The sequence below is a fragment of the Boleophthalmus pectinirostris genome, unplaced genomic scaffold (assembly GCF_026225935.1).
Source record: "Boleophthalmus pectinirostris isolate CB_2022bp ecotype Guang Dong unplaced genomic scaffold, ASM2622593v1 HiC_scaffold_19, whole genome shotgun sequence".
Lineage (NCBI taxonomy): Eukaryota > Metazoa > Chordata > Actinopteri > Gobiiformes > Gobiidae > Boleophthalmus > Boleophthalmus pectinirostris.
The window spans coordinates 25,080,059-25,105,472 of NW_026571140.1; the positions used below are offsets into that span (position 1 = coordinate 25,080,059).

Consider the following 25,414-nt stretch of genomic DNA (forward strand, 5'->3'; position numbering starts at 1 on the left):
ACACAAAGTATTGCTAAGAAAAATGTTTAAAGCTGAACCAATATAGGCAAAAAAAAAAAGTGCTTGATCGGTTTATGTAGTCTAACATTTTGGATAATGAAAATTTGACTATAACAGTAGGGTGACCAGACGTCTCTATTTACCCAAGACAGTTCCATTTTTGAGCGCTGTGCCCCCTGTCCCAGTGGATTTATCCAAAACCACTGATTTGTCCCAGTTTTAAATAAGAAATGACCAAGGTGTCCCTATTTTTAACCACTCTGACACCTGCCAACAGTAAAGAGAGGCATAAATTGTAATTTGTTTAGGTAAAATACAAAACATGTGCTTTAAAAACGACCAAAACACACAAAAAAATGTAACTATACTGATTCACATGTTAGTCCTGAATGGTCTCTTCATAAGAATTTTTCTTTATTATACTCTCGTTTCACAATTTTATTATTACCAACCACCACAAACCAGGGGTGTCCCAGTTTGTTTTGTTTTTTGAATTTTGTCACCCTATGTGTGAAGAATCCCTCAGTCGTCCAGGTAGAATCCATGAGGAGAAAAATTCAGTTTGTCGACTGGACAAAAGTTAGTTTGGTTGAAGACGTTTCGCAGCTCATCCAAGCTGCTTCTTCAGTTCTGACAGAACTGAAGCAGCTTGGATGAGCAGTCGACAAACTGCATTTTTCACCTCTTTGTCACCCTATATTACAACCTCACCCTAGCTCAGGGGTGGGTAATTCTTTTTTCCCATGGAGCCACATGAGAAACAGAAAATATTGTTGAGGCCAAAATGCTTAACTCAGTTCTGCATAATATTAATGGTATTTATTATTATTATTATTATTATTTTGTATAAAAAATCAATAAATAGCATTGCTTTGAAGAGCTGCTGGTGCTGGTATGACTAAGCAATGAAAAAGTGAGGCTGCCTTACGAAAAATGTAATTTAAAAACACTTCTAAAATAAAAGCAATGCAGCTTTAGTCCATGCATGAGGTAAAATTATAAAATATGTTTATTTTGTAATTCCATATGAGCTTGTGGCCCTGGAGCAGAACAGTGCCAGGTCTGCTCTTAGCTATATGACAACTTTAGGCTATACATGGATTTCAAATCATGAAAAAATTGGACAGCTCCCACAGCGATAAACAGTTTAAAACAAATAATGATATCTTCTGTATGTGATAAAGTCCTCAGAAATAACAGAAAAAGCTGAAAACCGTGACTAAACTATGGATAAGCAGGTATAAGTGAAAAGTGTTGGTTGAGTTCCTAAAACTAGACTTTTATCGACAAAATGGAGTAAAAATTCGACTGCTGCATTAGTCTGAAACAGTCTTTAACAGAGCAGTGGGAGACAGACAGTGTGCGCGGGCCTGACGTGTATTGGCTCTGTCTTTGTCTTGAAGTTCAATGGCGCGCAGGGAGTCGCAGTGATTAGAAGTTCGGCTCCGGGTTTTATCGAGCGCCGGCAGCTCTGGGCCCCGAGCTCGATACTCTTTGTCTGACCGGCGACGCGCGATGTAATGTGCTGACCGCGGGAACACACCAGTATACGGGGAAGCGCACGAGAGAGAGGGGCGATGTAATGTGCTGACCGCGAGAGAGGGACGCATTGATCTGTAGCAGTGACTGTACAAGTCAAAAAGTATATAGGGGCGTTAATGGTTCACGTTTTGGTTCACTTGATGTTGAACAAATGTTATTCCTGAATCTTTCCTGAGCTCTGCATTGACATTAACTTTGTGAAGATTATAATATTGTTACCCCCAGAGTTGTGTTTTGTTTCCTTCACTCATGTTTGAGTAGACTGTAAATCCAGATAAGTTACCAGAACTCAGAAAAATTATTTTAAGTTGATGAACTTAAAAGTCCAAATCTTCCAGAATTTAAAAAGTAGGCTTTCTACTTGTACCTTTTGATAACATTTTAATTAAAAAAATTGGTTAAAAATTCTCAAAAAGAAGAACATCTTGACATCATGAGCAACTTGACATAATTAAGTTAGTAGGACTATTTCTAAAACTTTGAGTATACACAACTTAATCTATTTATTTAATTACATTGAACATTCAGATTTACAGTGTTATCTTGGTTTATTCTAGTCTGTCTACATCTTCAAAGCTCAAAATGCTCTGTTTATGGTGACTAGGCGTCCCTTTTAACCTGGGCAGTCCCAGTTTTCAGCCCAGTGTCCCCTGTCCGAGCAGATTTATCCAAAACTAGTAATTTGTCCCAGTTTTATACAAGAAATGTCTCTGATGTCTTTATTATTGACCAATTTGACACCTGCCAACATTAAAGAGAGGCACGAATTGTCATTTGTTTATTTAAAATACAGAAAAGCTGCTTAAAAAATCAAAACACAAAGAAAATGTGACTATACTGACTGATTAGTGCCGAGTGTAACTAAATATTTGCCTTAATTATGCACTCGTTTCACAATTTTATTGTTACCAACCAACCCAAACCAGGGATGTCCCAGTTTTTTATTTTGAAAATCTGGTCATCTTGCTCTGTCCCACCTTGTAATATCATGTAGTGGTAGTTTTTAAATTACCAGCTCCTTTTTACCTTTAGTTCAGTGGCATTTGAAGAGCTGATGTCATCCAAATGATTTTAGTGAAGGTGTATGGAGTTTAAAAACACAGAGGGGCACTTCCTTCCTTTTTTATGATGGAACTGAGTGCTCCAAAAAAATTCAGTTTTCACCTACCCCAACATAGTATTTTTTCAACATTAAATACATACAAATAAAAATATGCTGCTTACGACAGTGAGATAAAACTTTGAGGCTTGTCTCCATGAAGATAAATATGTTGAATGCCAAAATGTGGAGCAGTCAGTACCATCTCCATGGAGACGGGCACATGGCAGGCTGTGTAGAAAATTTACACAGTGCACCTTTAATTTTAGATTTTTACCCAATGATCACACAAAACTTCACAGACAAAAAGAAGACACAGAGGCAGATTTCTCACTAGAGCTAGTTTATTATCACTGTTATTGTTTTTTCTTCAATCAGTGTTGGAACAATGAACCCTAAAACAATACAAACCACTAAAAGGGTCTATGTAGCCTTTGTACACATATACATACACACATACAGTACACTGAGTATATGTGGATATGTATACACATTTCAATTCTGACACATTGGTCGCAAACAAAGTGTACAAACTCAACGTAATTCAACACACAGTGGTCCCTGACAATGCTCTAGATAGAAAGCTTCATTAGCGTCTCATAGTTTGGACCTGAATTGGAAACAGGAAATGCTTTTGGAGGCAGTTACCCCAGTAGACAAGAAGAGACAGCAACATGTTGATGACGATGGACTGAACAAGGGTTGTACTTTAAAATGGTCGACCAATGGAAATCTAAAGCAGAGAATGAGAGTGAGTGGACACATGCACGTGTTTTGGTATCAGGCTGGCATCAAGTGAATACCCTGCAAACGTTTATAGAACAGCACTGCATAGATAGATAATGGACTCTTAACCTGCTAATACACAAACTGAAGTACTGACAATACAGACTTAACGCAGCTCTTGCCTTTTGTGGTTGGTTATAACTTATTTCAGTGTGCATTGTGCTTTAGACATATCGCTGATAAGTTTGGACAATTTTGTAGGTTTTTGATATCAGATTATTTAAAGGTGTACTTTGTATTTTCACTGGTGGAGGGTCCGCTACCTGCTTGTCTCCATGGAGATGTTATTGCTTTCCTCAGAATGTTTCACGGTATCAGGGGCAGAGTTAACAATTTGGGGGCCCTAGGCAAATTTGAGTTGGGGCCCACACGATAATGCACTGTTTTTTTTTTTTGTTGTTGTTGTTTTTTTGTATTTATTATCAGTTTTTCCCCTTTGTTCTTGAGATACACACATCTCTGGTTGAATTAGGTGGATTGGAAACTTGTCTTATTAGTCAGGTAGCCTACTAGATAACAAGAGTTCAAAGTTTTATTTTTTTCTAGTACAATTACATATTTGTTTACATCCATTTTATGATTATACTGTGATTATGTTCAAATCAGGGTCAAGCTGACAAGTCCATTCTGACGTGAAAGGAGGATGCTTTGATAGTTAAAATAAATTTGACACTCAGATACTATTTTGATGGGTTTTTTTTGTTTTTTGTTTTTGTTTTTTTAAAGTAATCTACTCTCATTTAATGTCATATTGAGAGAAAATCGAATTGCTCTGAGGCCTCTGTCATTAATGGTAATGATTTGTTTGGGGGCCCTAACGGTAGTGCCGCCTCTGTACGGTATGACATTAAACCTATGACATTACAGGTGTTTCTATTGCTCAAAAATACAATCATTCCTTTTATGAATAAGTGCAACCCTCAACAGATGTGATCCGTAATGTTGCGTCCTGCTGTAACTTGCTCGTCTCCCTCATGATAGAGTTTAATCTACACTGTGGAACATTTGAGACAAAGCACAAACATTTCCATGGAGACAAGCAGGTGGCAGACCCTCCACTGCAAATGTTATGCAGAGCACCTTTTAAAACACATTTCAATTGAAAAGTACAAAGATAAACAGTTACATTTTAATTGTTTTGTATTTAAACTCTAAAGTATTTTTAGCTCTTGCACAGTACGGAGCTGATGAGCGTTTTGATTGACGGCGCTAAATGCCAAATGCCTTTCAGCTACTACTGAAGTGCCTCCATAATCAGTGAGTATAATTTTAGTATTACACAATTTACTTTTTACAAATTAGAATAAGACTGGCGAGCAAAGGTCAACGGCTGCATTAACAAGAAACCTGAGAGTTAAGCCTTCCGAACATAGAAAATTACTTTGCGGAGGTCATTAAGTTTACACGATTCATTACATTCTATTTGTAGATGTTTTTAAGTTGTTCTTTGAACCAAACAAACATATATAATCATTTTAGATGAAAAGAAACTTGCTAACATTGCAGTTCAGCTTTGCAGGTGTTCGTACTTCTATCCTTTTTATTGGTTATTATAATCTAAATAAAGATACAGCAAGGCCAACAACACAAGGCAAGAGCTGCTTCACCCAGTTTACTCTCAAATTATGATAAACTGACTTCTTTTGTCCTTTTGAAACCTGCAGGACTGGAGTCCACGCAGACAATAGCTTATATACATGCTCTATTATTATGATGGCTACAGGTGCGAGAGAGCGAGAAGTCGATGGACCAAAATAACAGATGAGTGAACGGTCGCAGCGGTGACAACATCAATATGGGACAGATATTCTCCTGAAGCAGTGAGGAAAATGAACACAAGCTGTCAGTTTTAAAGGTAACAGGACCTACCCCCTCCCCAGACATGACAGGTGAATGAGGATGGAGCTATCATCACGTATTGACAGAGGGAGGGGGCGAGATTTGTCAAACAGAGAAGTCTCCAAAGCCATTTTCATCAATATATCAAGATAGATCGACTGACAATGTGAGACAGGACCATCTATAGCACCAATATTGAGATCACATCAACATTAGTTTTGCCATTAACAGGCTAAAAATCACAGTGTTACCATCACAAGTCCAATAATGATTTTTTTTTACTAACACTTTTTCATTTGCGCTAAAAGATTACATATTAGCTTTCTCATGCAGATCTACTGTAGGGGATTTCACGTCCTACTTTTTAAATACATGGAAGTCCGTCTGCGTTCCCAAACAGAATCGAATAATACTGATCTCCAACATAAAGTTATACAATGACAATTAATCACCGTTTTGACAAGAGCATAAAATAGCGGGGAAAACGCGCGTATCAGCATTATTTGACATTGACAGTACAGTCGTGTGTAGAGAGAGATTAATGCATCAGAAATCTAATCAGCGTACATCAATGGTCATTCGGTGCCACGATGATCAATAGCACATAATGTAATATGGGACCCACGCGGGGCCTGTGGAGTGTTAATGGAAAAAACACTGAGTTTAGCTGCTTCACTTGGATTGCAATAGAATAGCACTGTATGGTCCAGTCTGATACCCACATAAACTTAACACAACCTGTTCTCACGGCCATGAGATCATTTAGTCTGTGCCCAGTAAGGAATGTGTAGTAGACATAGTAATATAAAGCTTAATACATCTTTGCATCCATAGTCAGAACTACAGATTTTGAGAATTTTAAAAGGTAAAAATTGAAATTTGAAAATCTTACAAATTGAAATGTTGGAAGAGAATTTGAGAATAAATTCTGCTTTTTGCTTAACATAAAAAAACATTTTAATTTCAAATACACGTCAGTCTAGCTGGTTGATTTATATTTGAAATTATTCTAGTAGTAAATTATTCATGTATTTTAATTGCCAATAACTTGAAGTTTGATTTGACAGAGTTCCTTAATGCACTGTTTCCCAAAGACTGGAGATTTTTTTTTGGGGGGGGGGTCGCCTTGTCACGATCTGCATGTAAGTCTGAAATAGACAATTCTGACACTGATCTGCAAAAACACAGACAGGCCCACCCATCTCATTAGAAATATTCAAATGTTAAGACATGTTTTGTATAATTTCTAATATTTTTGTAATTATTTTATTGACTATTTTTCAATTACTGTTCAAAACTTGAGTAATATTAAAGACACGATCACTCAGTCAACAATAAACTATCCTCTTTAATGTTCAATAATGGTCAAATCTGCCTTTATTTTGTGATTTATGAATAATGTCTATTGACTTGGCGAAGGTTTGTGACTTTTAAAATATGGGTCCTCAGAAAAAAGTTTGGGAAACACTGCCTTAATGAATATCTTGGTAACATTGTCCCAAAAAATACATACAATAGATATTATGTTTACCACTACTACTTGACAAATCCTCACTTACTGACAGACCTTATATCTCTGGTTGTGGTTTTGATGAGAACAGTTTGGTTAATAATATGCAAAACACAAAGGGCTCTGTAAACCCCAGCAGAGGAGCCATGCTTTGGAGTAGTGTGAGATCCAAGAGGCTGCTCAGTGTGTTCTGTTAAACCTGAGAGTGTATTCACCAAGAAGTAGGTACAAAGTACAGAGGAAATATAGAGGTAATAGTTTCTCCACGGCCTTTAAAATCCAGCAGCACTAAAGGCCATAAAAACTGTACAGAAAATTGCACTCGATAAAGTTGAGCATTTATTTCCACTTGTTTACAACTGTATCGATGACCAAGAACCCTGAAGAAAACAGACTTGTAAAACGGTGGAGGCCGATGGACATATAACATAGATTGAAGTGTGTCCCTGAGCACTTCCCGTCCATAAGGCAGGGTCTGCTCACTGACAGAAGAGGAGAAGACACCCAAGGCTGCTAATATACAGTATTGTGCAAAGGTATTGGACAAGTGGAATAAAGACATTTAGTGTAGACCTCTACCAAGGCACTGGTCCTATCCTGCAATGGTCTGATCTTATAGCTTCCAGTGAGTCACGAAACAACACAGTGTACAAGAATCCATCCCATTTTTTTTGCTTTTTTAACTACTTTTGGGGGTACCTATAATATCTTTGGCCCTATTCTAAACCACAATATTACACAACAGACTAAATAATTGTTGCCTAAAGAAAAGAAAGGTGGTTCTAATTTACCAAAAAATGTTCTTGCCACCGTAGTCACTTTAAAAACTGTTGGGTCAAAACACTGGTCTGAATCATTACCTAAATTTTGTATCTATTTCTGAGCCACTGAATATTAAAGGTGTCCTGTGTAACTTTTCTGTTTAACTCCATGTTGTTGTTTTTTTTTTCCTGGAATGATCTACAGTATGGCATTTAATTAACCATCTCCACAGAGATAACCAGTAAGCGGTCAGATCTGTGGAGACGCGGACTCGCTTAGAGAAATAATGTAAGTTTTACGGGAATTTTTGAGTAATAAAAAGACCTGTAAGTTAATAAATACAAGATATAAATGTTTAATGCCATACTGTGGAACATCCCAGGCAAAGTAACAACACCAAGCTTTATACAAATTTACAAAGTGCAGCTTTAAATGCTCCAAAACTAAAAATAAACATAAATTTCCTGGTTTTGTAATCTCTTCCACACATCTCCAAAACTTTTGCACAATGCTGTTACGGAAATGGTCCCTGTGTAAGCCGCTGTAGTAATGAGCTGAAAGAGTTAGAGCACCTGTCAGTCAGCGTGACCCTGCCTTTAAATCACGCCTGTCGTTCTAATGTACAGCAATAGGAACAAGGCGGCCTGTCATAGCACTGGTAAACAAGATGGCTGAAGCACCAAGTGAATCAGGTTCATTTGTATGGCACTAAAACCTGTTACAGCTAACTGAGAGGTTATGGGCTACTTCCTGATAAACCCTTAATTACACTGAGGAAGAAATAATAACATAGATATATCACTTTTTCCCCTGTTAAATACTGGTGGTAGCAGAGCAGCCCTGGACCAGCAGTAATTCATAAATATATATACTGGAGACATTTGTTCAGATATATTGACAAGTACCATAGTTTTTCACGCAAATGCATTGTGGTATTAACACCATATATAGGAAATGGGTGCAACGGGAACATTTCAGACAAATAGAATCAAATGCAAAAGTTACAGATATAGGGAAAGGGTGTGTGCAGGGACATACAGTAAGTGTGGGGAGACACAAAATGGCAGGCAATTACAGTATCTGCAGCAGGGGACATGTACCTCTCCACACACAAGCACATGGAACAATAATCTGGATAGTTATGATAACTGAAAACAGCAAGATGTCTTATGTAACATTTGACACAATTTTGTGTTTTAGCCATGTTAAACTTTTGTGACACTGCTATATTAGGAGCTCTTTGAGTCCAGATTGCTAATTGTGTTAACCACTCTGCTAGATAGACCAGATAGTTTAGTTAGTGTCTCTTTGTTCTGTGTTGGAGTGGTAATTGTCCCCCACTTACATCTAGATCTTCCCATTCAGTCTATTCACAACTCTACGCTCCACAGTCAATATAAAGTAAACAGCACCAAACATGAGGAACTGAAGTCACATGATCACAATGTGGAGATGTTTGGAGATGATCGGCTGGAGGAGTTAGTGAACAAGAGGCCCTGAAGTTTGCTCTCTGCGTATCTGTCCAGTTTGAGTGAAAAACAAGCATCATAGACATATCTTTGTGAGTGTACTCTGTTGTTAATTCTCTGTGTCCTTCAATAGACCTGAGGTCAAAGGCAGGATCTGAGGTAGAGTTGAGGTAGTTACCCATAATGCATCTGCAAACTTCTGTAAAAATGTGAGTCAGAGCGAGAGCAGCCCTGTCCCCTGCAGCTTCGTGATCAGAGAAGCACTTGTAGTGGGCAGAGAGGAGGAGGATTTTGGAGTCATGAGAGTGAACTGAAAGATCACGCCTTCTTTATAAAAGGAGGCAGAAAAATGAGGTGAAAGCTAAAACACTGCAGAGGTGAGAAAAACACCGCAGCCAATTTGATTTAGGGATAAGCTCATATTTTTGGATAGTTTTAGTCTTATTTTTAAAAAATAAAATCTTTTCTTTATTTCTCATTGGACCAATATCAATAGTATAGGTATTTGGAACAATTTGGTAAAATTTGTGCTTGGTTTGTTGCATACACGTCATACAGTGTATGTATGAGGCCATGCACACAGCTGCACACACACACACACACATACACACACACACATACGTACATACATACACTGTATGATGCTGGTACATGATTTCATCTTTATATCCAATTGAACACTATGGGGCACGTCTCATTTAGCAGTAAATAGCCCTGACAATAGAAACAGCACTGCAGCGTATCTCCTCTCGTCATAAAGACTAAAAGAGTATGTTATGTCGTTCAATGAAGAAAACTATTAGAAGGCGTCAAATGGAACAGGATAATTAATATTCAACAAATCCTAGCATACTATAATTCATACAACAGTGTTATCTGTCGACTTGCATGAGGTACTGACATTGTATGTACAAACACCACATCATCACCAGCGCGGTCACAAAAGGTGAAGAGGGTTTTTCATTATGCAACAAACAGACACACGACAACAACAGCCACAATATTAACATTGTTATCTGAGGTAGAACATTAAATTCAGCATTTGGAAGTGCTTTATGTTGGACACTCATTTTGCTTCGACGAGCAGGAGAAGAGAGACATCTGAGGTAGTACGGCACCTGGTCTTGTAACTTTTCATAGTTGAACCGAACTGTTCCTCTGTATTTTAAAATAACCATAAGCACACAGGAAGCTACAGTCCCCCCCAGCTCCCCACAAACACATTCATTCCGGCTGAGGTAGGTTTTTGTTGAAGCGTTCACACAGCCAAGTCTATTTCCTGTATGAAGGCCGAGAACTCATAGAAAATGCTGATATTTCGCTGAAGAAATGAAGTCCTGAGAGAAGAGTTACTTGAATCCCTGGTAAAAGCTGAGGTCTGCTGTAGCACAGAGGTGTCATCATTGGTAGGTGAGAGCAGGCAGCAGGAGTCTTTGACATCCGCATAAGAAGACCAATAACTTATGACATAAAGTTGATAAAGATATATATATACTGTATATATATTTCATAAACTTAAAAAATTAAATCATTGTATAAACAAGGACATTCTGGGGCGTCTATTCTGTGTGCTGCCAGACACCATAAAAACAAAATGGTCAAATAAAAATAAACTAGTCTGCAAACCCCAGGTCAAATGCCCCTTCATTACACAGTCCTTGATCCTCTTTAACTTACCATTAAAAAAAATCTTTGCACAAAAAAAAAAAATCTTGAAAAGAAAACATGTGTCAACCTGAGTGAGAGTCTAAAGGTGGCGCTGGTGAGCACCATGTGAGTTGGCCTTCATATGCGGTTAGCCTTGGTCCTGGCGCTGTGCTGGGGGGGCTGTGGGGGGCTGGTGGAACAGGGTCTCTGCCTCTCGCTCCACCGAGAACTCGTCCAGGAGGATGGTGGAGAGCTGGGTGTCGTTCAGGGCAGAGGAGGCTGTGTGGTTCAACTGCACAGAGGAAGGACAAAAGTCTATAAAATCTGAACTCTGTTTTGATTCAACATTTTGGCCTTTTAGTTTTAGCCTAATATTAAAGGTGCATTGTGTAGCTTTTCTGGAAGATCCGTCACTTGCTTGTCTCCATGGAGATACTTTTTTTTTTTAATAATCTACAGCATGGAAATAAAATTGGTTATCACAATGACAATGTCAGATCTCTGGAGAAGCACGCCTACACATAATAAGACTTCATGTTTATCAAGGTATTTTTGAGGAATAAAACACTTGTAATTGAATACGTGCAAGGCAGATAAGTTAATTCTGCAAAGAAATCATGCAAAGAAATGGAGACAAGCAAGTAGCCGCCCCTCCTTATACAAGTTACATAGTGCACCTTTAAGTTATTTACAAAGACAGATAAAAGATGCCATTTATTCATCTCCATCTTGTTTCTTTTCGGGGGTATGTGCAATTGAAGCCTTCCCAATTAAATAAAATAAAAGCCACGGATGAAGCACACGTGACCAGTTAATTAAAGCTTTTTTCCACATTCATTTACATTTTGCATTTTAGACTCACTAATTCATGCATATCTAATAAGATAAACTGAAACTTTGATGAAATGAAGTCTGTGCACTGTAAGAACCTTCTGTGATTTCTGGGACTTTCTCAAGGTCAGTATTGTAAGAGTTTCAAGTGTGAAAATTACTATTATTTTGAGTCACGGCAACAAGACCAGCGCGCTTAACAATGGAGAGGCAGAATTGCTATAACCACCTTTCCACCCTGCACCTCACAAGAAAAACAATGGGTAGAAAAGAAGACATTACACAAGACATAATAAATACTACTATTTTTTTAGACAGCTCTCCGCAAACAGTGAAAAATAAAGGACTACATTCATTCCATACTCCATACAACTGTACAACAACTTACCCTTAAGTAATAGATAACCCTATGTCAATCACTATTCCATCTTTGCACTGTTTCTCCTTACGACCTCTTGTATATAGTCAAGATACTTTTACTATATTTCTTCTTTTTTGTCTTGTACATATACAGTAATTATGCCTTATTTGACACCAGTCCATTGCTATTTTTGCTACCTACTGTGAATGTATTACTACCATTTATATTGTTGCTCTTTGTTATTATAATATATTGTGATGTGTGAGCTACTCTGTCCAAATAATTTCCCTTGTGGATAGATAAAGTTTGTCTAAATCCAAGTGGCACAGTTTCTATTTGAATGATTCTCACTGTAGACACTCACCATATGTGTGTCTTGCCCATTTGTTTGGTTGAAAAGTCTCTCTAACTCGTTGCTGTCGACTGGCTTCTTCCCCGCTGCGCTGCCATTGACCTCCACTTCCCTTCGGGTGGCGCCGTTCAGCCCCACGGCCCCCTGGGAAGAGGAAGAGGACTCTATGGCCGCACCGTGTCCAGCCTGGGGGGTAGCCTGCACTGTCTTGCACATCATTAACCTGCGAGACCACATACAAGCACAAGCACTCAGCCACAATCGTAGAGGAGTTTTGTGCTTTTTTTCTTGTGATTTTTTTGTAAGTTTTTTCCTCACCTGCCGCGGTAGCTGAACACGAGAAAGAGCACACAGAAAATGATGCAGGTGACTCCAATATGGATGCCAATTATGATCCCAGTGGTGGATGTTTTGCTGTGTTCATCCTTTACGCAGTCGCACGGGTCGTCCAGAACTAGCAGGACAAAACAGATTGGTCACACTTGCAGTCGGAGGCAGACAGGGAAGTTGGCGTGGGAATTACATAGACAATGCACTGTGTTGGCATTTGATTGGCAGTCCACTATACCGCGAAACAGTAGCCCCTCATACAGTGGGAAGACTCTATTATTTAGCAACTGCAGGTATGTGTGGGGTTGTGTCATGTCACTGCACTCAGGAAGGTGTTATTAATATATTATAGCTCAAGCAACTAGCCTGGTTTTTGCTTCTGATAATTAATTCCCACTAGTTTTAACATTTTGCGATGGACTGTAGATTTTGTTCAAATGGGTGATTCATTTTTAAAGGACTCCTCTTATTTAGAAAATATTTATATTCCAGATATTAGTATGTGTATGTGCGTGTTACAGTAAACACACAAAGTCTGCCTGGATTCAAGGGTTGTCAAAAAAATGTATTCCCAAATACTAATCAATACTAAAACTGGTATACATCTATTCTATTCTATTTAATCTACTGTCGAAAGAGTTTTTATTATCATTGTGGCACTGAAATAGGCAATTCACAATTAAAGGGCCAATGTTATGCAGTTTTCTCATCATTGTGTTTTTGTTTCATTCACAAATGTTAAACACACAAACCCTGCATATTTAGGCTGAGTTTTTCTCTCAGACTGAAAACACCGATGTCATGTGGCAAAACAGGAAATGCTCCACTGTGTTTTTAAACTCCATACACCTTCATTAGATTATTAGATTAGACTGACTATCTCCACAAAACTAAACGTAAATGGTAGCTCTTAACTTCAAAATTACCACTACATGACATCGAAAAGTGGACCAGAGCATTTTGAGCTTTGAGGATGCAAACTGCCTAAGAATGCTAGATTCGTCAAACATGTGTAAATGAAATAAAACACAACTCCAGGTTTGTTTTTGAGCAGGTAACAGCATTATAACAAGGCATAACGCTCACGAGAATTCATTTTGCGTAATATAGGAATAAGTTTGAAATTATAACTTTGTGACAGCACTCATCGATTAGTTTTTTCAATTCCATTATATTAGACTTTTGTAGCTTAATAGATAGAGCTTCCAGTTGCTAGAAAGAGGCCTGTGCTTTGTGACTCTCACTTAAAGCATGATGCAGTGCCTGTGCAATACAATAGACTACATTTAAGACAAATGTATCCTCAAACAGTGCCCCCTTTGTAAATTCACGTTGGATTTCTTTATTGCAGTCCTCACCCTTTCTGCATAAATAGGAAGCACGCACACACAGAGCAGATAACAGGGGGCCAAATTACCTCAAATCTCCCATAAAGGGGCTTAAAGGGGGTTAGTGTGCGGTTGTGTTTTGTGCAAAGGGAGTACCAGATTTCTCCAAGGCTTCCCGGAGCGAAACAAATCGAACAGTGGCGTTCCCATCCCCGTGTTGGTTGTACGCGAGCAGTTTTATCTCGTAGACGAGGGAGGAATCTGGATGAAAGCAAAGCAAGATTATCAGATGCAAGCGTTTTATACCAAAAAGATCAGAGCATGCGATGTTGGGGAGCTTTGATGTGAAATTACCCTGAACATTAAACAAAACAAGCTCAGTTGGATGTAACAAAAGAGGATATTGTTGGAGATGTGTTTTGTTGGATACTGACCAAGCTGGCTGATACTGTATTGGGTGACGTTGCGCGGAAAGCTGATGGGGCCCGTGAAAGCTGGAGCATGGGCCCGTCTGTAGAAGAGTCTGTAACCCTGGTGTTGGCCCATTTTGAAGGAGGGGTCCCAGGACGCTTGGACCACACTGCTGTTCAAGACCTTGGTGTAGAGGGATGGGGGTGCAGGCACTGAAAAATACAGTATACAGTAAAAAATACAGTATACAGGTATGGAACATAAGCACACATGGAGTCATTCTCAGGAGCTGAATGACTGAAATACAAGGCCAAATAGAAAAAATATATATAATAATAAAACTTTCCTTTACAAAATTAATTGAATAAACCTTAGCCACTGACTTTATGGCAATTTACATTACGTTAAGAATAAACCAGCAGTTTATTGGCAGTTTAAAAATATAACTTATAACTTAGCCCAAAATTCTGTCTGTTCTCTGATGACATGATTTGACTCTTTTGTTCACCGTAACAATTAATTTCTAGCACCCTTCAAATTAAGTTCATAATGGTGATTAATCAATAAACTGATTAATCATGAACATTTATAGTATCCAGACCTGAAAATATGAATGAATTTTGAAAGAATAATTTGAAAACTAAATGTATAAGACGTTCAACAACTATAACATATAAAATTAATTGCCACAAGGGACCATATTACGCAATTTTCTGATCTATGTTGTAATGTTGTTCCCTCATCACAAAACCGTTTTTCTCTCAAACGGAAAACACTCTGCTCCACCTTGTTATGTCATGTGATAATACGATAATACAGGAAGTGCTCCACTGGGTTTTCAAACTCCTTCACTAGAATCTTTGAATAATTTCAGCCCTGGCCAATGTCTGCTGTTCAATGCTGTTCAATTGAAAACTACCACTTCATGGCATCACAAAGTAGAACAGAGCATTTATAATGTACGATTACTCAAACATGTGTGAATGAAACAAACACAACTTCAGGAATGGTTTTGAGAAGATAACCACATTCCATCTTTGCTAAAAGCCCACAAGAGTCAATTTAGCCTAATATGGGACCTTTAAGAAAAGGTATATTTCTTTTGTCAAAACATACAATATAAAAAAAATTATAAAATTCTTGCATTGTGTAGTGTACTTAAATGTGATTTTGAATAGAATAGGCAAACATGACATCATCTTCTATAAAAATCAGTGAGTGTATATATATGAATAATTTCAGACCTGCCTGTGTGAGCCAAGTTACCCATCCTGATAAAACAACATGACGACGAGACGCTTACAGCAAACACGGGAGCTATTATCTCTCCCTCAAGCGCGAATTACGACTCACTTTGGCTCAATGTTGCATATAAACCGCAACAAACTGCTTTACGCAATGGTTGGCTGGCGTGTAAATATAAATGGTGGTAGTGGGGTGAAATAGGCTGTGCAAATAGACATGCTCGCATCTCCTCACCCTCCCCGTGCGTGCTCTGGGTGACACTGTCTGATGGTTTGCTGGCCCCATGGGAGGTGTAGGCCTTGACGTAGAAGGTGTAGCTGGTGGAGGGCTCCAGATCCCTGATGATCTGCTGAAGCGTCACCTTGCTGACCGCCTCTTCATACTCCATCTCGGCCGGGTCTGACGGAGGGATGATGGAGGAGGAGGAGAGATGGGATGAAGTTAGAAGGAGGGCAGGGTATGAAATAAAAATGGAAAACAGGTTGTACGAGAAGGGTACTGCCTCCAGCCACAAGACACCGCGTGAAGGGTAAAGCCAATATATACGATCGGTTTCTGTCATTATTTTATGGTTATGGCCTATTCCACCAGTTTTATCGAAGCATCTCTCTTAGGTAATAGCTAATCCAGTTTGGCCCTGGGAGCAGATCTGTGACTGTGGAGGAAGAAGAAGGTGGTAAAAATGGGAGTAACACTGAATGCATTAGAGCATTTTATTGCTCTTAATCCAAAGACCCCCAACCATAACTACTATCTTTCTCCAGCTCTTAAGGCATTGGGCCATGGCATCTTGGAAAGGTAATTACAGCAGATCCTATTGGTCGCCCCCTCGGGTCCTTAATTAGCCATCTGACAGAAGTACAGAGGAGAAAAGCATCTGGCACATGGGGACTGTACTGTCACATCTCAACGTGAGCACTGGAGCAAACATCCTACTGCAACAACAAGAGACACTCAATGGGAGATGGGTTCAATACATAAAGTATACTTATAGTTAGACTACTATAATATACTAATATTCACCGAATAGGCTAAGTTACCCTATTTATTATTTAGTATACACAGGGTTTGATAATAAGATGGCATAGTGAGCAGTTAACTGGTTTAATTCATCAAATTTCAGAATTTATTCAGCAGAGAAACAACAGTTAATGGACAAGAACAAATGCAAGAAAGCGGAAACAAAACCCGCACAAGATGAATGATCAAGGTCTCCCATGGCTGTATTCTTCCGATAATTTCAACCTTTATTTATTCAGCATTTTTTGAACTTACGTTTATATTATACTCTTAAAACACTGTGTCTGCAATTGAATTTCATTATTTATTTAATTATTTTCACTTTGATTTGACTGATTGGTCCTGCAATGTAAATATTATTGAAATATATACTGAAGTAGCTGAATTTATGTTGTACTACACATGGCATAGGCTCCTGTACCATTGTTGAGCTGGAAACAAGAATACAGGAGATGGGCCAGCTTTTGTAGTAGAATAAGAATATATAGGCTTTAACAATAAGATAGAAGTTTCATGCATCCGATTTTTATTTTTTGTTCTGTTTATTTGTCTAATTAGGTGATATTTTTGATTTTAGAAAGATACTATTCAAGCCAAATTCAAACTTAAACTACAAGGTAAAGCACTATACTGTCTCATAGCTGTATTCCTCCTATAATTTAAATGCTATAATTTCTTTAAAGTTACCTACTTATTTTTATTGCAGTGTGAATACTTAATTGTAGCTCAGTATTGTTATATGGTGAATCAGATGCATTGGCTGCTGTATCTAAAGCTGAGCAAGATTACATATCTGAGCCTATAATGTTATATCTGTGCTGTTATAGTTACAAAACATGTCAATCAGAGACACTGTCATAACCACACAGGTGCGATTTTACCTGTGGTCCTTCGGATGTGCAGCACGTATCCGATGATGTCCTGAGTGTTTTGCTGAGGCTCTTTCCATGACACCAGGATGGAGGAGGGGGACAGCGCCTCCGCCTGGACCTGGCTGGGCACGCCGGGCAGCCCGTCCGCCCACAACACCGTCAACCGCGCGCTGGCCTGTGTGGATCCCGCGCTGTTCTCGGCGATGCACTGGTATATGGCCTCGTCCTCCTGGCTGATACTATAAATGCTCAACGTGCTGTGGAGGAAGAGGAGTGAAAAGAAAAGGACAAAAAAGGGTTAGATCTTCTGATGAGGGAACATGCCGTACAGCGCTCGTGTGTTACATGAACATGGATCATAAAAAATTCAAAGCTCACAATATTATATAGAATTAAATATGGAAAAGCCCCCAGGGAACATAAGTGGTCCGATTGCAGCAAAGTTACATGCAGCTCCAGTAACCCTTACACAAAGTAGTCAAGGCCATGTGCAGTGTTATATAATGAGAAAATAATAGGTCATATTCTTTCCATCACACAGTCAAGAAATACAAACTGATAGAATAATTGGCAAATGTGGAAAAAAAATCTACAGTGAATGATGTTATATTCACAGAGAGCAAGTAATAAGACAGAATAGTTGAAACTACTTCAGAGAATAAGCTGTACTTTCATTTGATTGCAACAGCATTCAATCATGTGGGCTAATGTAACGCACTCTCACATTGGTTGTTGTAATATTAAAGTAGTACAAGCTGCTAGATTAAAGGTCCTATGTTATGCAAAATTGACTCTTGTGAGATTTTAGTCACACATGTTTCAGTAATCTCTTTTTATTAGTCTGGCTTGATCTGGCTTGCTCTGTTCCACCTTGTGACACCATGTAGTGGAAGTTTTCAAGTGAACAGCTAACTTTTACCTTTAGTTCAGGTCTGATATTATCCAAGTAATTAGGGCTGCTCGATTATGAAGAAAATCATTATCACTATTATTATTTTGGTCAATTCTGAAATCAGGATTATTCAAACTATTATTTTTTAGTTATACGATGCATTTATTCAGCATTTCTCTCTCTCTCTCTCAAAAAAAATAACACACTAGGAACTGAAAACAAATATTGGCTACAAATATGTACCTTAGAGCAGTTTTGCGATGTATAAACCACAAAATGAATAAAACATACTTTGAACATGAAATAAGGCATAGAAAAAAATGTTTGTAAAATAAAGTATATATCCAGCTGTTCTACAATCTCTATATTTAAAAAAATAAAATAAATATACTTATTTATATAAAGAAAAATTGCAAAATAAACTTTATAAAGCTTTTATTCTTTATTCACAGTTTTTATCGTATGAGTAATATCAGCACAAATGACAGGGCTGTAAAGTAAAGTCATGTGTGTACACGTACATGAGCGACCGTGCTGTGCTTTGGCCCACCTCCTCCAACCGGGCCAAAGTGCCAACTGTGCCATGCACAACTGTACTCGCAGTGCACTTTAGGGGCAATCTGTGCTTGATAACGGTTCTAAAATCCTAGTGTGAGTGCACCCTAAATTATTTCAAATTGATTATATGAGTTGGGAGATCGTTTGGCACATAAATCGAAATCATGATCAAAACTCAATTAAGTGCACAGCCTTACAAGTGATTTTAATGAGGGTGTATGGAGTTTAAAAACATAGGCAAGGCAAGGCAAGTTTATTTGTATTTGTAATAAGAAAAACATTAAAATCACAATAAAAACAAATCAAAACATAAAGTCTAGCACTTCCTGTATTACAACATGACATCACAAATTGGGACGAAGTGTTTTTAGTCTGAGAGGTCTGAGAGAAGATTTAAGTCTAAATGAGGGATTTGTGTGTTTAACATGGGTGAATGAAACAAAACATAACTCCAAGTATGTTTTTGACAAAGAAACAACAGTATAACAGATCAGAATATAGTGTAATATGGGCCCTTGAAGTCTAGGTTGTGTCAGTAGAGGGAATATTAGAGTGATTTGCTGGAAGTGTCAGTCATCTGCTTGACTGCTTATAACACATATGAATTCTCAGGAAATAGACACAATTTCAGCCTCCTACACAGAAATAACAGTGTTTCTAGAGTCTTCTCCCGACTTAAGAGAAGCTGTTGCTCAACTCTTTGTCCCCATTTACCTAGCTTCTGCTTTTCCTCCCACATTGGCGTCTGCATCGGCACAACAAACAACAGCCTGGGCAGTGTATATAAATAAATATATATGCGTCTCGATATATATATGTGTGTTTGTTGAGTAGGAGTTATTAGACTAGGATGTATAGCCCTCTTCCTCTCACAGTTTTCATCCTAAGGCGAAAGGAAAAATAAAACATTTAACGTACTATGAAAATGAGGCCCCATGGTACAGAACACTTTTTCTTGCCATTTCCAAGCCAAGGCCATGTCTCCTGAATTTTAAGTGCACAAAATATGCAGCATAAACATAATGAACACCTTGGGAATTACGGCCATATCTTAACACAGCGAGCCAGTGCCTGAGACCTTGTGTTTGGAAATCTTATGCAAAGTGAAGGTGCAGTCAATTGCCCCAGGAGTTAAGTGTATCCTGCAGCATTAGGCTAATCTGTCACAAGCCATTTTTACAAAACCCGTCAAAGGGATTGCCATTTTCTATGACTGACAGCTCCAATCTGCACTGTATTAAATCAAAATGTATTAAGAAACGTCAGAATCAGCTTACTGGAAAAAACATGCATTTGTGAAGGGAGAGCCCACCTTCAAGACCTGTGAAATTGGACATGAGAACGTGGCAAATCAACACGGACAGCCAGAGTGACCCCTGTAACGCGAGGTGACAGTTCGGTTTGTTACCATGGATTTACGCGGACGAGGGGGAGTCCTCGCCCAGGTCACAACACAGTACCAAGGAGTAAATCAGTGCATTTCCTTTTGCGAAATTGATGCGCTATATCTTACAATTACCCCATCACTAATCGGAGTCAACGTCCTGGCAAAGCGCATAGGCCAGAGGAAGCCATTATTCGCGACATACAGTAGGCCAGGTGGATTCAATCTGGATAATTATCGTCTCTCCCCGTCTCCCCGGAGTCAGCGTGAACTCTGACCCTTGAGGTGGCTGCGGCGTGGTCCCTTTAGCTCGCTCACTCCGGCGTGGATCTTCTGACAGGCTTTCAAGAGTGCGATGGATGGAGCGTTTCAGGCAGACAGGTAGCCGTTACGCACAGTCACCGCGCACAAAAGCACCCCTCGGGGATAGAGCGCCCCCCGATGCCCCTGGGCCTCATCACAGGAACAGGAAGAGCTACAGAGGAATTCCACAGTAGACTAGACATGTGTACACTACACACACGCACACACACACAAACACACACACACAGACATGTACGGGGGGACATTATATGAGATTTCACAGCTGCTGTCAAGGCTTCAGGAAAGATACACGGAAACTTTTGAGGACAGTGCAGACAGAGGGTTGCAATATGATGCAAGGGGAGATTGTTTATGGATACTAGTGATCCAAAAGTTCACACAAAGTGGCAACACAAGTTGTGAAAATGCTTAAAGGGCCTATATGCTATTTTCTAACCTTTGTTATAACCTTAATTCCTCATCAAAACCCAGAGTTTTGCTTTGTTTCATTCAGAAATGTTAAACACACAAACCCTGCAAATTTAGGTCTCTATTGAACCAAAGGTAAAAGGTAGCTGTTAACTTGAAAACTACAGCTTCATGACACCACAAGGTAGAACAGAGCATTTTGGGCTTTGGAGATGACAAACTAATAATGCATAATTACTCAAACATGTGTGAATGAAACACAGCTCCAGGTATGAGGTAACAACAAGCTCACAGGAGTCAATTTTGTGAAATACAGGACCTTTAAAAATGATATGGTGCTGTGTTGTAGGTCTAATTCTAATCATCATATTAACAATCGAAAATCAACAGACTGCAATAGAAGGTAATAAAAGAGAAGAGAGAATAAAAACGCTTCATATCGAATCAAGTTGCCAATTGAAACTACTTTATGCAGAATAGAAGCCTGAGGAAAATGTTTGTAGCTTAGGCGAAAGCTGGAATACATAAATAAATATGTAAAGTAATTTAAGCGTCCATTTCAAATATGTGTGGATGGTATCTAATTTTTGGAAATATTATTTTATAGTTAACCCTTGTTGAGTAGATTACACTGTAAATATCTTTTCTTTGAGGGTTAATCAGCTCTTTTTGCAGACTTTTAAAATATATTACTGTATACTGTATATAATAATTCACATATACAAACTTGTGTTTAATATGTTTAATATCTAATGAAATTTAAGAGTGCACATACTTTCTGTCTACACCAAAATGCAATGTCTGTCTTTCTCTTCTGATCCGCTGTGGATAAAGTCTGCTTGGATCCATGTGTGGGTACATTCCTGGCGGATTTAAAAAGACTTTGATTTGACTTTTTTTGAACCTCCCTGAAGCCCAGATCGTAGTCGTGTGATAGTGAGTGTCCCACTGCTCTGCTCTTTGTCAAAACTCTTAACAGCACTTTCAAATGTATGCACACCGCCGTTTACATATGCACTGCCTGTTTTTGTTTCACAGAGGTAAATCCTCAGAGATAAGGCATTCCCAGCAGTTTGGAGCACACATTTCTTTTTAGAGATTAAAAAATGACATAGAGGCGCACAGACCTCGGCACTACGCCTTTTAAACCCACTGTATGTTCCTGAGAGATAGTGCGCTCTGCAGAGGAAACCTTACAGCGGGTATTATTTCGTTCACTCTACATAAATATTTAACAGCTAAGCGTGGCCACCAAAGATCTATACAACGAGCAAGGGGGAACAAAGGGAACCTGTGTGAAGATGGAGAGAAATTGAAATTTGGGGAGGTTGGAGCTTGTGTATGAGGGATCTTTTGCTGGTCTTAAAGCAGTAGGCCAAGCTGTCCAGGGGCAACATGGTGGCAACTGTGTGGCATATGTTCTTTGTTATTATTAACAAATTAATTAATTATTTTTTTAAGTTTTAAGCTTTGTTGTTTTGTTTTTTTTTTTCTCATGAGGTCACTTCTTCGTTTCTTTGGACCACATTGTTCTGGTTTATGTCATGGGGGACAGTCCATAGTTGTTGAGCTCCAGCAAACAAGAGATATTAAAGCTGATGTACTGTGCAAATACAAGACTACAGGCTGAATAACAGTACAATGCTGTGATACTGAAAAAAGTCAGAGATTGGGATAAAATAAAGTGCGTTGTTGACAAGGTGTTTTGTATCATGTGACAATGTAAAATGAAACTAATAACGCAAAACAAATAGCGTGGCCACCAAAGATTTACACAACAAGCATAGAGGAACAAAGGGAATGTTTGTGAGCAGGAAGAGAAACTGAAATTTGGGGAGGTTGAAGCTTGTGTATGGGGGATTCTTTGCTGGTCTTAAAAGTGTCAGGCCAAGCTGTCCAGCGCTGACATGTTGACACCATCATTTAGTCATCAGTTCAAGGTCGTTTGCCAGATTGATGGATAGGGCCCAGGGCCAGGGGAGTGGCTCTGAGAGGGGCCGCTACTCTGTTGTTTACACGCTGTTGTCTTGTGGCAGAACGACCAGCCCCCTCTGCTGCCAACCTGAGCCAGCCTGGTGATCCGGGTGTGCGGATCCAAGAGAAAAAAGAGAGAATCTACTGGGACAAAAGAGAGGAACAGGAGGGAGAGAGGGTAGGGGTGAGGGGGGAGCTGTCTGTGGCCTGAGAGGAGGGACGGGCCCAGGGATATGACTGATTACAGCTGGGGTCAGAGGTCAAGGCCAATGCCCAGGCAAAGGGGGCAGGACGGGGGATATGGGGCACCCACAGAGGGGTAGTGCTGAAAGAAAGAAAAGGAACAAAAAGAAGGCCTTTTGAAAGGATTTTGCATGTGTCTAGAAATGTCTAGTTTTGCGGTAGCTTCAGATGTTGCCCATTAATTATAAAACACCCCTGCAATGTTCCATACAAATGTGACTCTGTGGGTTTTCTAACAATTCTTCAACACAAAGATTAATTAATATACAATACAAACCAGCACCACTAAATCATTTTAATACTGTTTGAGATTTGTTATGATCAAATCCATTTAGCTTTTGTCACAGAAATCTACTTAGTAATTTGGAATATTTTGTAGTTTTGACGTTGTTAGTCCCCACTGTATTACATTTCTATAAGATTAATTTCCTTTAAGTGTAAACCAATGATACAGCGCAGCCTCTCTCTTTATTGTTTGCCCCAATCCTCTTGTGTCTGGATATTAAAGCTAATACATGTTTTATTGTTTGGTCTAAATTAGAAAAATGCTCATTAAATGCTTAACGCGAGTCACCACAGGGACATTTTAATTCTCATAAAACAATTAATCTGCAGCAGCGCCACATTAAAAATAATACAACGTGCCGATTTCCATTCTCACAATTACAACAGAGTAACATGAGATCAGAGCTGCCCTCCCCTGATTACATTTGCCTGTTTAAAACCAAGCCAGTCCAAAGCTAATACGCTTCAAATAGCTACCATAGCATGTTTTCTTGCAGCGGACTCAGCAAAGACAGTGTAATGAATGGCCCAACAATAATGCCAACAGGGTGCGCTCTGCTGTGTCGGTATTGGCTGGAGACGTGTGAACATCTAGAAGGAGCCACATGTGTTTATCAGAGCAGCCAATCAGGTCATCTCTGCCACTGTTACCAGGTGAATAACTGTCCTGTACTGTGCCATGTGCAGACCTGCTGCTAATGTACAGTGGGACAAAGGGAGACAATAAGGCTGTGTTCGTACTTGTCCTGGTTAAGTCCTGGTTTGATCCTGGGTTAGAACTGGTCTAGGTTTGGTTTGGTCCAGTTTTAGTTCTGGTCTAGTCCTGGTGTAGTGCAGGCTAAGTTTTCAGGTTTAGTCTTAATTTAATGTAAATGTGACATGAAATACAGCATTAAAATATGAGTCAACTTCAGGAATAAGACAGTGTCTTCTTTGTCCCAAACAAACTTATGCACAATAAATATTTTTACAAAAAAAAAAAAAAAAATACGCATTATGCAACATTAGATTAACTGACTTTTAACACTATTTTACGGTTTTTCGTGTATATAGGTCTGTCACAATAACACAATTTGATATTGCTGAAGAAAATATAGATGATAAACAAAATACTGAAACAAAACTGTAAAGCAGAATTATTCCCCCAAAACTGTAAAAAATAATCAACAGAAAGCGAAATTTAAGTAGTTAGTGTCTATAATGAGTCATAGAAGTTCATGATTCAACACTCGGGAGCTCAAATCTCATTTAAGTACAGAAAAATAACAACAATTTTCCCACTAGAACAAAGAAAAAGTGCACGTGATAAATACTGATCCCCCCCAAAAGTATAGTTCCATCTTACATGTATTAAACGGTAACTCTGTATGTACAGTGACAGGCCTAATACATACTTATAATGTAATGTAATAATGCACAAACTAAGAAAATTGATGCACTATGTAACTTGTTATAACATATAGCCCAGACTCTCAAGCTCTAACGTACCAAAAACTTAGATCACGAAGACACTGAGAGTCTTTGTGGGGCATAGTGGGATGGGTTTGCACTCTTCCTCCTGTCTTGTGTTACTGTATCCCAAAACACGTGTTACGGAAACCATTACCAGGTGCCACTAGGAATTTGAGAGAAAATAGATGTCAGTGAACTATATTTCTGGCAGTAACTTATGTCAGGGAGGTGGTGGTGTTGGGTTAGGCTCTTGTAAGTTGGTCTATGATTCATTGTATCTATTGCGTCAACACTGGAAGACCATTGGCTGGGTGATACTTCAATTTGCGAAATTCAAAGTAGACTGAGATTGGGATAAAACAAGGTGCGTTGTTGACAGGGTGTTTTGACAGTGCCTCCACATGCATAAATGTATAAAAATAATCAAAACAAATGAGTCACAAAAAGGCAACCCTTTCACTTTAATCCAAGTGTGCATTTGCTGTCCTAT

At 38.9% G+C, this 25,414-nt stretch overlaps 1 protein-coding gene across 1 annotated transcript in view; it reads right to left on the reverse strand.

Annotated features, from left to right (window-relative positions):
* Positions 1–10,802: 10,802 nt before the first annotated feature.
* The window catches only part of igdcc3 (immunoglobulin superfamily, DCC subclass, member 3), a 74,003-nt gene continuing 59,391 nt past the window's right edge, over positions 10,803–25,414 (reverse strand). Inside the window, exons 8-14 of the mRNA XM_020938980.2 lie at positions 17,414–17,661; positions 15,747–15,911; positions 14,291–14,479; positions 14,013–14,117; positions 12,517–12,652; positions 12,207–12,421; positions 10,803–10,933 (exon numbers count right to left, since the gene is read on the reverse strand). Coding sequence (XP_020794639.1) covers positions 10,803–10,933; positions 12,207–12,421; positions 12,517–12,652; positions 14,013–14,117; positions 14,291–14,479; positions 15,747–15,911; positions 17,414–17,661 — 1,189 coding nt within the window. The remainder of the gene's footprint in view (positions 10,934–12,206; positions 12,422–12,516; positions 12,653–14,012; positions 14,118–14,290; positions 14,480–15,746; positions 15,912–17,413; positions 17,662–25,414) is intronic.